This window comes from Euprymna scolopes, chromosome 42, assembly GCF_053919585.1.
Source record: "Euprymna scolopes isolate OS-2025 chromosome 42, ASM5391958v1, whole genome shotgun sequence".
In the NCBI taxonomy this organism is placed as follows: Eukaryota; Metazoa; Mollusca; class Cephalopoda; order Sepiida; family Sepiolidae; genus Euprymna; species Euprymna scolopes.
The window spans coordinates 23,009,036-23,023,862 of record NC_136523.1 but is presented as its reverse complement, the minus strand read 5'-3'; the positions used below and the strand labels follow the sequence as shown (position 1 = coordinate 23,023,862).

Sequence of the window (14,827 nt, the reverse complement as noted above, 5' to 3'; positions counted from 1 at the left end):
ACACAAGTAAAAAATCATTAATATAGCACTGCCGGCTGATGTGAATGTGAAGGAGAAAGAAAAGGAGAAGGTCGAAAAATACCAAGACTTAAAAAAAGGGAAATAAAAAAAATTGTGGAAGTTAAAGAAGGTAGAAGTTGTACCTATTGTGATGGGAGTCCTGGGGAGTGTAACGAAAGGATTTGACAAGTCGATTGAGAAAATTGGGATCTATTGCAATGTTGGAATACTTCTAAAGACTGCCTTTTTGGGAACCGCTAGTTATCTTGCGGAAAGTACTGGAAGACTGAGAAAAAAAACATGCTGATGGCCTATATTCGTTTGTTATGATCCGCCTATCAGTATAAAATCGGCAATACCAACAGCCAGACACAGAATATGATTAATAATAATAATAATAATAATAATAATGGGACCTTGTTGAGGCTTACTGCCATTCAAATTCCAGTGAAGACTAATAACCGCTGTCAACGAGAAATCACTGGCAAGCAACTGTTGCGATAATGCAAATTTATTTGCAAATGTTATCAAAAGAAGTGGAAAGTACTGGAAACCTAGGGAGACTTGTTGTCACTCAGCTTCCAGGGAACACCACAGGCTGTTTTCAGGAGAGATCTTTGATGCTCCTTGTGAGCCAATAATAAATAAATAATAATAATAATAATAATAATGATAATAATAATAATAATAATTATTATTATTATTATTATTATTATTATTATTATTATTATTATTATTATTATTATTATTACGATTGAAAGACTAAAAAAATATTGTTTTATTACAAGATATAAAAATGATTTCAAAGTAAAGATTATTTTTTTATGTAAACTTTTGAAATATATTTTTTTTATATAAAATCATTCTGCAAAAAACAACAACAAAAAAACACACACACATTTCAAATTACAGACTAAAAAAGTAGATTTTTATTATAGCATATTTTATTAAAAATAAAACCATTCCGAAAAGGAAACATTTCAAATTAAAATCAGTTTTCTTTTAATTAAAATTTTAAAAATTGAATCGAAATTACGGAAGTATTATTCAGAAGGGACTGTTCTTCGGTATACACCAGCAAGACTTCCGCGGAAGTTAAAATGAGATAAGTTTATTTAACATAACCGCATTTCTTTATTTGCTGACATTGTCGAATGCTGTTTGGAAAGATAGAAAAAAAAAAAAACACATAAAACTATTAAAGATATAATTAAAAAAATAAAATAAAATACATTTTTTTTAAAATACTTTTTTTTTTTTACATTAAGGGGTGGGTTATGTAAAAAAATTCATTACTCAAAGTTAGAACGCCGGAAGTGGATTCGGTTTACCTAAATATGGAACGGAAGTCACTAAGCATGAAACGAAGTACGAAAACATATGAAACCACTTCTTGTTTTATCATGAAACAATAAAAAAAAAAAAAAAAATTTTACATTCCTATAAATATTTTTTTTAATATTTGAAATATATTCATATTGAAATATTTTATTTCAAAAAAGTAATTTTAACTTTCATAGTTTACATTTCTATAAATAATTTTCTAAATATTTAAAATATATTCGTATGGAAATAATTAAAAAATTTCACAAATTTTATCACATAATTTTGTCATAGATAATCTATAAAAGTGTGTGTGTGTGTGTGTGTGTGTGTGTGTGTGTGTGTGTGCATTCTCCTACGAAACTACTCTGTCAATTTTCAGTCTACAAACTTGAGATTTGACATTTTGACATAAGAGGTATTGAGATTTGGAAAAATTATTTAAATTGGTTTTCGGACAGAAATTTGGCTGTCAAAGAGTCAAAGTTCAACAATTTGACCTTTGAAAACTCTACCAAACTCCTCCGCCAATTTTGGGTCTTAACACTTGAAATTTTAAATGTAGGTTACCTGGACATGAGTCAAATATTTCATTTGATTTGAGCTCAAAACAATAACTGTTAAGGGGTCAAAATTGGGGTCAAAGTTTAAAAATAAATTGACCTCTGTGGTCGCTACCAAATTACTCAACCAATTTTTATTCTAAACATTTGCAATTTTACATAATATTCAGACATGCAACAAACTTTTTAATCAGGTTTGAGGCGAAAATTTGGCTGCCAAGAAGTCAAAGTTGAAAAAGTTGACCTTCTAAACATCTCTACCAATTTTTTGGTCTGAACATTTGAAATTTTAGATGTAGGTTACCTGGACATGAGTCAAACTTTAATATTATATATATATATATATGCACATAAAGTTATGAACAGTACATAGGGCCTGAGCAAAGCCGGGTTGAATTGCTAGTGTATCATAAAAAAAGATGGAGTACTGTTGCCACATCTGGGCTGGAGCTTCTAAAAACAGCCTATGCTGCCTTGACAAAGTACAAAATAGACTTCGTGGCTTAGTGGGAGATGCCCTTTTCTCTTTTCTGCAACCTCTCTCCCACAGAAGAGACATTGCGGGCCTGCCTCTGTTTTATCGTTATTTCCATGGCAAGTGCTCTTCCGAGCTCCAATCTCTGGTCTCCACTCGCCAATCTTTCACGATAAACACCCGTCTAGCTAAAACCACTGTCAGTAATTTCCCCCACTCTTTATCTGTACCTATATCAAAACGTAGATTCCATGAACAAAGCTTCTTTCTGAGAAGTGCACGCCTGTGGAATTCTCTTCCGTTTGCCTGTTTCCCACCTGACTACAACTTGGATATCTTCAAGTCCAACATAAACAAATTCCTGATTAATCATCCCCTTAGGTAAGACACTTTATCAACTCTCCAATACCAGCTATTACTACGATATTATCCCATTGATTATTGTACACACAATAACCCTTATCCATGAGTGGCTTCCGGGCCTTGATAAGAGGTGATCCCCCATGTACAAAAAAAAAAAAAAAAGCATTCATTATTCCTTTTTTATTATGCTTTGCTACATTGTTTCTGTTTATTCATTTTTAGAACTTTCTTTATACAAATGTTTAAAATGAATATTTTTTTATAGCACCGGCTAACTTTCAACTTTTGGCTGTCCAAATAAATCTGTTCATTGTTTTATTTTACAAAGGGTTTTTATTATTTGTTCCCCCGCTTTTGGCGTCCGACAATTAAACATTTTATTAGGAGGTACCTACAAGCCACTCCCTAAATAGAACAAGGTGACCCTAAAAAAATGCCACCCACGTATATCTATTATATGAAGTGCTAAAGCCTGTTTATACAGGATGGAAAGATAAAATTGTCGCCCCAAAGAAGACAACACTGCAGCTTTATTTTAAAACATGATTATGCAATAGTTGACATCTATTCAATGTAGCCACCTTCAGCCTCAATCACCACCTCTCTATGGATCCGGAACTGGGAGCATGCCATTTCGACAAGTGCTAGCAGGAGCTTGGTGAATACTCAACGAATGGCGACGATCAGGCTGGCTTTAGTGTTGTGGGAAGTCATGTTTGTGATGTCGTCGATGTGTGACCAAAGGAGGTAGTCCAGCGGGTTCAGGTCAGAGGAGGAGGAGAGGGGAGCCACTGAGAGAAGTCGTAGTACTCTTTCAGATCGAGGGAGAAGTGGGGGTGAGGGTGGGTTCGTGAGAAGGGTACAAAGTTGTAGCGCTTCTTCTGAAGTCAAGCGTGGGTTTCTTTGGACTTGTGGACCGGTGCCGAGTCCTACTGCCATACCCAGGGTCTGCCAGTGGCCATCCGATTGCACCAGGTAATCACCACACTCTTCAGCAAATCCAGGTACACTTTGGTGTTGACTTTCGAAGATGTGAGGTGGTATGATATAGCCCTCACTTGAAACCACACAAAAGACCATAACCGTGGATTGTCCGATGCATTGAGCTGTGCCTTCAAACATTTAACTGTCCGAATTTGCATTGTTAGGGTGCTGGCAATGGTCCTGTTGTCATAACTTGGATCAGTAAAGAACATGAGTTGTACAGCGGTGCATCGCTGATCTCGCTCGTTGAACATTGTGTCACTTTCAGACATGATAGAAGGCTCCTATCGCTCGAGATTTGTACACAAAAAACTGGTAGATGGTCTGCAACAAAAAAAGAAAACGGGTTTTTCATCAAACGAAAATGGAATCATGTTGTCTTTTCTAGGGCGACAATTTTATCGCTTCACCCTGTTTTTTGTTGAACCTGCAAAGAACGGAACGATGATCAATAATCGAAAAAATCTGATGAAAGAAGTAACAGTCTGATTTTGACTGAAGTAAACGCTTGCACAACTTAACATCACAAATGAATTTGAGAAGTTTTATTGACACACAAGCAGAAAGGCCCGGCATATAAAATCAACAGTAAGTTCTTTGATATGACAAGGGTGCGTTCGAAATGAATGTTTCTGTTTAGAACACAATTGGACCATGATACTTGACTTTTGCATTTTAAACAAAAAGCAAACCAGTTTTCATCAAACGGAAATGGAATCATGTCGTCTTTTCTAGGGCATCAATTTTATTGGTTCACCCTGTATGTCCAACTAAATCTTGAATAATGCACAACGAATACCCACAAAGTTTGTATTGTTTCTATTCGGCATAACACTGGATGTATAACATAAAAGAAAAAAAGTTTCATTATTTGGGATATTTATATAATCTGATGTTATCAAGACGTATTACGAGGGGCCTTCAATATGTTTCCAGACTTTCTTTCGTATGGTTACTTTTATTTTTATTTATTTTTGTTTTTATTTATATTTATTTTTATTTATTTTATTTTTATTTATTTTACTTTTGTTTTTATTTATTTTTGTTTATTTTTATTTTTATTTATATTTTATTTATTTTTGTTTTATTTATTTTTATTTTTGTTTTTATTTATTTTTGTTTTTATTTATTTTTGTTTTATTTATTTATTTTTGTTTTTATTTATTTATTTTTGTTTTTATTTATTTCTATTTATTTCTATTTATTTTTATTTTATTTCTATTTATTTTTGTTTATTTATTTTTATTTTTATTTATTTTTTATTTTTTTTAATTTTTGTTTTTATTTATTTTTATTTATTTTTGTTTTTATTCATTTTTGTTTTTATTTATATTTATATTTATTTTATTTTTATTTATTTTACTTTTGTTTTTATTTATTTTTGTTTATTTTTATTTTTATTTATATTTTATTTATTTTTGTTTTATTTATTTTTATTTTTGTTTTTATTTATTTTTATTTTTGTTTTTATTTATTTTTGTTTTTATTTATTTATTTTTGTTTTTATTTATTTTTATTTTTATTTTTTTTATTTTTATTTATTTCTATTTATTTTTATTTTATTTCTATTTATTTTTGTTTATTTATTTTTATTTTTATTTATTTTTGTTTATTTATTTTTAATTTTTTTTAATTTTTGTTTTTATTTATTTTTATTTATTTTTGTTTTTATTTATTTTTGTTTTTATTTATTTTTATTTTTATTTATTTTTGTTTTTATTTATTTTTGTTTTTTCTTACTCACCTTCATCCCAAACAAGACATATTGTCACTTGGACGTAAGAGGCTACTAATTGTGACCATGCCTAAGAAAGATTAAGATGCTGGTTTACGTTACATTTAAACTTCTGCATATCAGCACAGTCAGGGAAGCAGGTAGCAGGAAGGGAATTCCAAAGTCTAGCTGTTCGAGGGAAGAAACTATTAGAGTAGAAAGCTTTCTGGCATTTAGGGACCTCAACAGTGAAGGGGTGCGATTTTGCTGTTAAGCAGGTTTGTTGGGAATATGTACATCAAGGGGGCACAAGTGCAATGAGTTCATCAGAGTGCATTGTATTGTTGTCACATCTGGGCTGGTGCATCAACCACTAGTCTTTCCCTCTTTGATATAGTCCAAAAAAGGGTCTCCAACCTAATAAGTTCCACTTTGTCAACTAAGCTCCAACCTCTGTCCCATCGCCACAATGTTTCACCTCTGTGCCTGCTTTACAAATAATTTAATGGAATGTGCTCTAATGAACCTGTTGCACATAAGCCCTATCAATGTAAATATGCCAAACGAACCTACTTAACAGCAAAACCCCACCCCTTCAGTTGAGGTCCCTAAATGCAAGAAAGCTTTCTACTCTAATAGTTTCTTCCCTCGAACAGCTAGACTTTGGAATTCCCTTCCTGCTACGCACTTCCCTGGCTGTACTGATATGCAGAAGTTTAGATATATCTTAAACCAACGTCTTGGTTTCTTTTAGGCATGGTCCCAATTAGTAGCCCCAGACGTCTGAGTGGCGATATGCTTTGTTAGGGGTGACTATAAATTAAAAAAAAAACATAATAATATAGAAAAAGAAAAAAAAAAGAAAAAAAATTGTTGTCATCCTGACTCCAGAAAAAAAACGAAAAAAAGAAAAAGAAAAAAAAGAAAAAAAGAAAAAGTAAAAAAGAAAAAAGAAAAAGAAAAAAGAAAAAGAAAAAAGAAAAAAAGAAAAAGAAAAAGAAAAAAAGAAAAAGAAAAAAGAAAAAGAAAAAAAGAAAAAGAAAAAAAAAGAAAAAGAACAAGAAATTGTTGTTATTCTGACTCCAGAAAAAAAATGGAAAAAAAGAAGCAGAAAAAAAAGAAAAAGAAAAAAAAGAAAAAAGAAAAAGAAATTGTTGTTATTCTGACTCCAGAAAAAAAAAGAAAAAAAAAGGAAAAGGAAAAGAAAAATAGAAAAGGAAAAGAAAAATAGAAAAGGAAAAGAAAAATAGAAAAGAAAAAGAAATTGTTGACATCCTGACTCCAGAAAAAAAAAAGAAAAAAAAAGAAAAGAAAGGAAAAGAAATTGTTGTCATTCTGACTATAGAAACAAAAAAAGAAAAAAGAAGGAAAAAAAAAAGAAATTGTTGTCATTCTGACACCAGAATATGCAACAGGTCAGTGAGTCTGTTAAATGGGTGACTGAAAATATGTAACTTTTTCAATATGTAATGTTGAAATGCCAAATGGATGAGGAATGAAATACAAAGGGTTGATATGCCGTTTTGTAACATGTATTTATTTTGTAACATGTATGAGTATTATTTTGTAACATGTATGAGGAATGAAATACAAAGGATTGATATGCCGTTTTGTAACATGTATTTATTTTGTAATATGTATTTTGTAACATGTATGAGGAATGTTTTGTAACATGTATTTTGTAACATGTATGAGGAATGTTTTGTAACATGTATTTTGTAACATGTATGAGGAATGTTTTGTAACATGTATTTTGTAACATGTATTTTGTAACATGTATGAGGAATGAAATACAAAGGGTTGATATGCCGTTTTGTAACATGTATTTAATTTGTGACGTTACTTACACATATTCACGATGGAAATTTTTGACAACAAGCGTGTAAGTTTTGGGTCATCACCTGTGGAAAAACAAGAAAAGTGTTTTCACATTCTATTATCAATCACACACTTTATAACTGTTATGTATCATAAATAAAAATGGAGAATAATAATAACAGTAATAATATATTATTAAAAAATATATATTAAAAATATAATGATAATATAAAAAATATTTACAAAATATAATAAAATAATAACAATATACTATTTAAAAACATATAAAAAATAAATAATATAAATATAATACTGATGTCGTATAATAATCAATTGTTAACTATTCTACACTTTCCCTGATGGATTGTTAACTATACTTCACTTCCAACTAACACTTTCCTCAGGTTAAATTCGACACACTGTTGTCAAAACTTACTACTCCAAATTTGATATACTGCAGTCAAAACTTGCTTATCAAAATTGAACACACTACTGTCAAAACTTGCTGCTCCAAATTCGACACACTACTGTCAAAACTTGCTGCTCCAAATTCGACACACTATTGTCAAAACTTGCTGCTCCAAATTCGACACACTATTGTCAAAACTTGCTACTCCAAATTCGACACACTATTGTCAAAACTCACTAGTGGTGTAAGTGAGCACTGTAACCCATAAAAAAACTCTCTCTTCACATGGTGGGGTTGTCATGGCAAGCTCTATAGCTCTATATCAAATGGTGTGAGCATGTATAGTGTTCCACTTGTAAGTGACATCTGGCTCCATCTCCATTGGTTGGTGGTGAGCAGTGTAACTCATGAAAACCTTCCCCTCCCCATTGGTGGGTTATCCTGCCAAATTTGGTAGGTATACATTAAACGGTGTGAGAGTGCATAGGGATTCCCCCTGGGGCTCCACCCCATTTGTGGAGGTGACTTTATCAAACTGATTGTTTTTCTCTTTGATATCTTTTCTATCATTGTTTGTGGTCGATTTAGTATAATAGTAAACCATGTAGGAGTATATTTGTGTACACACACACACACATACACACACATACATACACACACACCCACACACACAAACATACATACACATACATATACACACATACACACACACATACACACACACCCTCATGTACATACACAGACATACACACACACACACACATACATACACAGACATACACACACATATACACACACACATACATACACACATACACACCCACACCCACATACATACACGACATACACATACACATACAGACATACATACACATACACACACATATACATACATACACACATACACACACACCCACATACATACAGACATACACACACATACACACACAGAAATACATACACATACACACACATATACACACACACATACATACACACATACACCCCCCACATACATACACAGACATACACACACACATACACACACAGACATAAATACACATACACACACACACATACATACACACATACAACCCCCACATACACACACAGACATACACACACATACACACACATATACACACGTTGAGCTTTATTTATATACTAGCTGGATGCTCGGAATTGCCTACTTGTATAATGATATTTTAATTTATATAGATTTTTTTTTTTCTTTTTTATTACATTTTCACCCCAAACAAGGCAAATTGCCACTTTGCTGTAGGGGGCTACTATCAGGGGCAACAACTACTGGGGTACTATGTAGGGATTTGGGCAGCAAGATGTCGGTTCACGTTACACTTGAACTTCTGCACGTCAGTACTGTTGGGGTAGCAGGGACCTGGAATGGAATTCCAAAGTCTAGCGGTTCTGGGGAAGAAACTATTGGAGTAGAAAGATCTTTTACATCTAGGGATCTCTACAGTGTGGGAGTGGGATTTACCAGCCTGTCAGGTTTGTCGAGGGTGCTCACATCGTGGGCGCACAAGTGATTGCAGTTCGTCAGAGCATTCACCACTAAAATACTTGTAGAAAAGGCAGAGAGATGCAACATTTCGTCGATGGGACAGAGGCTGAAGCTTAGATGCCAGTTCAGGGCCTATCAGGTTTGGGACTCTCTTTTGAACCTTGTCAAGGAGCGAGAGACTAGTAGCAGATGCACCAGCCCAAATGTGACAGCAATACTCCATACATGGGCGAATGGTGGCCTTATAGAGGTACAAGATACTTTCGGGTGTTAGTAGTTGTCTAGCACGGTAGAGAGAGCCCACCTTTCTTGCAGTGGCCCTGGCAATGCCTTCAATGTAATTGTTCCAACTCATGTTTCCTGTAAACGTGAGGCCAAGGAGTTTTAAAGATGTACTCTCAGATAAAGAGTCGTTGGCCATTGCTATAGGTGGTAGAGAGGGTTTCTTGTAATTATTGAATGAAACTAGTTTAGTCTTGGCGGCATTGAACGATTGCGTATGCATTATTATAGACTCAATCCTCTAATGAATATTATATATTACAAGGAATGATTTGCCGGATTGGATAATTTGCAAGAAAATAAAAAATAAAAAAAATAATAATGATAATGTTGTTCAGCAAATTCAGTCTGTGTTTGTTTGTAATATCACGTCTGCTGATATTTGGGCTTGAAGATGAATACTCTGAAAAAGTTACTTTCGATTAATGTTTAGAAATGATTTGCTACGATTTTAAATGGTAGCTCTTCTTTTATCGTAAATTTAACTCATTAATCAAATAAAAATTTAAAAATGGTGAGGTACACCCAGGCTTGAACACGCGATCATTCGATCTGTAGTCGAAAGCTCTACCACTCAGCTATATCTCCAGATGACAAGAAATCTGTTTTTTTAAGATGAAATAACTTGCTGAAATTTTATTATCCCCCTTGGCCGGTGTAAGGTAAAATATTCCCCTGTAAAAATTCTTTTTTATCTATAAGAAAGAAAGAAAGAAAGACGTTTTTTAGGATTGGATTTTTTTTTTTTTTCGACCTTATTAGATGGATTTCTGTACAAAACATATCGAAGAATACTGCCAGACATATAGATTAGTTTTGTGTGAAATTTGCAAAAGATAGGCTCAGCTGTTTTTGAACATATAAGGAAAGAACTCTCTCTCTCACACACACATACAAAATATGACATATATATATATATATATATATATATATATATATATATATATATATATATATATAGTAAAACTCCTCTAAAGTTGGACTTCCTCTCATTTGGACTTCTTCTAAACCTGGACTTTCTCTAAACTTGAACTGTCTTGTCATTGAAATTGTATTAGCATATTTGATTCGGAGTTGCAGTAAAACTGTTTACATGGTTTAGTCAGATATTGCGCAGAAATGTTAATATTATAATTATAATTAATGTAGATTAGCTATTAATAATCAATTTGCACTAACTGTAAAATTTTTTTTTCAGATTGCTATATTTAAAATAGTGTAAAACAACCCATCACAATGAAAGAATCCGAGAATACATCTGGTCTAGAAAAAATTCTTGAAACCAAACGGTTACCGACCAACCACGCTGTTCTTAAATCACTTAATGCAAATGATGTTGAAATGTGGGTGCAACAAGATGAGGAAACTACTGATCAATATTCTGAAGGCAGTAATGGTGATGAAAATAGCGACATCTCCCATTCTCTTGACCCTAATGTAAATAATCAAGAACACTCTGATGAAGCAATATCATGGGATGATACAGAAAAGTCTATGGAGACGGTTATAAAATTTCTAGAAAAAAGTCCTTACTTTAGTGACAACTATGTTTTGCAAGCAATGTCACTTCGAAGAGATATAATCATAAAGAAGCTACAGAACCAAGAAATTGTAGATTTTTGTGATCGCTTACGGAGTACAATGACAGCGCCCGAGAGCTCAATCAATGAAAATAGAAACTGAAATGAGACTCATTCAATGAATAAATAAAAAAAACTGTATTTTACATAAATATATGATTTCTGTAGATGATAACTTAGGTATTAAATACCTAACAAGTAAGAGTATATTTAATTTATTTTCAATGTTTTTGTTCCTTGTTATAATATTTAACAATTCTTATTTGCAATATATCGTAAACTCAACTTAATATATACTTGAAGTATCATATAGCAATGAATTTCATTTACTATTTCTGAATTCTTAGAAAATTAAAGTTAACTGCAGCACATTTTTTTATCACGAAACTTGAGCAGCATCCTCTAATTCGAACGAAGCGGATGTTCAAATTGTAGGAGTTATACTGTATTTATATTATCATCATCGTCACCATCAACATCATCATCATCATCAACACCATCATCAACATCATCATCATCAACAACACCATCATCAACAACAGTATCATCATCATCATCATCATCATCATCATCATCATCATCAACACCATCATCAACAACAGTATCATCATCATCAACACCATCATCAACAACAGTATCATCATCATCAACACCATCATCAACAACAGTATCATCATCATCAACACCATCATCAACAACAGTATCATCATCATCAACACCATCATCAACAACAGTATCATCATCATCATCATCATCATCAACAACAGTATCATCATCATCAACACCATCATCAACAACAGTATCATCATCAACAACAGTATCATCATGTCTTCCTTTGCCTGACAAACTCCTGTACAGAGAGATGTCACCTAGTGCAACGTTCTTTAAAGCACAGTAATAATATATACACCACAAGGCCATCAACTTACATAAACCACAAGGCCATCAAGTAATGAGCAACTTTTTAAATGAAAAGAACACAACAAATAGTAGTAAAATGCCCCTAGAGTAACCATGTCGAAACCTGAACTATTCAAAGAAAAAAAAGCATATTTTTTTCTGTTTGAACTATTTTTTTTTTTGAATAGTTCAAACAGAAGCAAAAAATAAATAAATAAAAGTAACAAAAAAATTTTTTTCATGGCGGGGGGGGGGGAGTAAAGAATCAGGTAAAATGTAAAACGTTTTTCTTACTTTGTTTTCTGAGATTTTGTGTATTTTTGTCCTCGGAAGTTGTTGGTGCATCTGGATTTATTAAAAAGAAAGAAAGAAAGTCATCATCATCATAATATTTATCATTATCATAATACAACCACCAACATCACTATCATCATAATCACCACCCCCGCCAACATAAGCACCACCACCAACATAACTACCAACACCACCAATCATGGTGACCACTACCACCACTAATCATCATCATCACTACCACCATCATAATCACCACCATCACCACCAATCATCATCACCATAATAACCACCACCACCATAGTAACCACCACCACCAATCATTATCACCACCACCACTAATCATCATTACCATCACCATCAATTATCACCACCACCACCACCACCACCATCATGATGACCACCACCACCACCAAGAAACTTGGCTGAGGAAAGGATGTTTTATGTTACATTATGTTTTATTTTTTCTTTTGCCACAACAACCTGATCAAACTGGCATTCTGGTGTGTCTACTTCTCTGTCAATCTGTTGCATTCTTCCTGTGCAGTTCTAGGAGGTCCATCTTCCCATGCTTTACCTTCTCACCCATCTCGGATGCAATTTTATCATGGAGGTCATTTATGAATATCAGGAATAATAAAGGGGAACACCTGCATTAATAACATATTGTTTAGATGTACGGCTATCGGAGACAATTTGGATTTTTCTCTTGTCCAGGTGGATCTGATTATGTTGAGTATTTGTTCAGGAATACCATTGGATTCAATTTTCGTGAGAAACGTTTTATGCCAGACTTTCTGTCTAAGACTTCAGATATATTAAAAGCTTCCCCTACCTTACTTAGTGTATGTTGTATGTGTTCAGAAATGACAGTTCACATATCTGCAGTAGAATGGATTTACCTAAATCCATCTATGTTGGTCAGAAAAAAAGTTTAGCATTTACAAGATGGTGGACGAGAGCTTGATCGATTAAAGACATTAAAGATTTTAGTAAAGAGAGAGAAGAGACTGATGAGGCAATAATTGAGCATGTCAGTTTTTTTCACCAGAATTCTTGAATACTGGTACAACTGAGGCAATTTTCCAGCTATCAGGAAAGCAAGACTCAGCAAAGTATTGGCTGAAGAGTTTGGAGAGGACAAGGGATAACTCAGTAGAGCATTTCTTCATTGGAGTACTGTTGCTACATCTGGGTAGGAGCTGCTAGAAGCAGCTTATCCTGCTTGACAGAGTTCAAAACAGACTTCGTAGCCTAGTAAGGAATGCTCTACCTGAAACCACTATCAATAATTCCCCCCCCCACTCTTTATCTGTGCCTAAACCTAAACATAGATTCCATGAACAAAGCTTCTTTCTTAGAACTGCACACCTATGGAACGCTGTTCAATTTTCCTGCTTTCCAACTGACTACAATATGGTCGTCTTTAAGTCCAATATAAACAAGTTCTTGATGAGCCATCCCCTTAAGTAATCCCATTTACAAAATTTCCATTACTAACGATTACTACATTTTCTCATTTTCTCATTGACTACTGTACACTCATTAATCCTTATCTTCGAGTGGCCGCCAGGCTTTGATAAGTGGTGACTTCTTTGTAAAACAAAACAAAAAAAATTATTGTTGAAGAACGTTGAGAAGGCACAAGTGTAACACGTTCATTGGGGCGCATTGCATTAAAGTGTTGACTATGGGTCATATTTAGAGAGAGAGACGGATGGAGACATTCATTGATGAGAGGAGAGATACGGCGGACGTGTATATAACAGTGAGAGGAGGATAGTAGCAGAGAGATACATTTATACCATGACCAGGATGTTTCTTCTTGATACATATATTAGGGGAGGAGGGATCGGTTCTTATAACATATATATATTTTTTTTTTTTACATGGGGGTCACCACTTATCAAGGCCCGAAGACCACTCAGGGATAAGGGTTATTGCATGTACAGTAATCAATGAGATAGTATTGTAGTAATCATTAGTATTGGGGGTTTTGATAGAGTGTCTTACTTAAGGGGACGGTTTGTCAGGAGTTTGTTTATGTTGGACTTGAAGACGTCCAAGTTGTAGTCAGGTTGTATGTATATTTAATTAGTATAACAGGACAAGAACAGACATAAATACATTTATAAAACGAAGGACGAATAACACTTATCTGGGGTTGTAACTATCGAGCCAAAGCAAAAACACATCTGGTCCATACTTGATCTCGTTTGACGGAAAGCTGCAATAGAAACTCTTCCCAAGAAAATGACAGACCTCGGGTTATATTTTCGGCAACTTTTATTTAAAGTCCACTTCAATTTATAGTGACATCTGTGTAAGACTCAACAGACTCTAAAGGTCAACCTATTTTTAAATTATTGTTTACATTCTATATTCTTTACGTCTTAACATAAATAATTTTCTCTGTAAATATTTATTTTGCTGGGATAACATACTATTTTATTTTGCTGGGATAACATACTATTTTATTTTGCTGGGATAACATACTATTTTATTTTGCTAGGATAACATGCTATTTTTACAAATATTACAACAATCATAATAATCGACTATTATAATTTGTTTCCGGTATTTTCCGGTAGACTAACATA

At 33.3% G+C, this 14,827-nt stretch overlaps 2 protein-coding genes across 4 annotated transcripts in view; one reads left to right on the top strand and one right to left on the bottom strand.

Annotated features, from left to right (window-relative positions):
* Positions 1-11,248, top strand: part of LOC145266962 (uncharacterized) — a 25,037-nt gene extending 13,789 nt beyond the window's left edge. For both annotated transcript variants that reach the window (XM_080122795.1, XM_080122796.1), the window contains exon 2: positions 10,655-11,248. In XM_080122795.1, coding sequence (XP_079978921.1) covers positions 10,693-11,139 — 447 coding nt within the window. In that variant the 5' untranslated portion in view covers positions 10,655-10,692 and the 3' untranslated portion in view covers positions 11,140-11,248. The remainder of the gene's footprint in view (positions 1-10,654) is intronic.
* Positions 1,130-14,827, bottom strand: part of LOC145266961 (uncharacterized) — a 78,660-nt gene continuing 64,962 nt past the window's right edge. For both annotated transcript variants that reach the window (XM_080122793.1, XM_080122794.1), the window contains 3 exons: positions 12,231-12,281; positions 7,270-7,323; positions 1,130-1,157 (listed from right to left, as the gene is read on the bottom strand). In XM_080122793.1, coding sequence (XP_079978919.1) covers positions 1,135-1,157; positions 7,270-7,323; positions 12,231-12,281 — 128 coding nt within the window. In that variant the 3' untranslated portion in view covers positions 1,130-1,134. The remainder of the gene's footprint in view (positions 1,158-7,269; positions 7,324-12,230; positions 12,282-14,827) is intronic.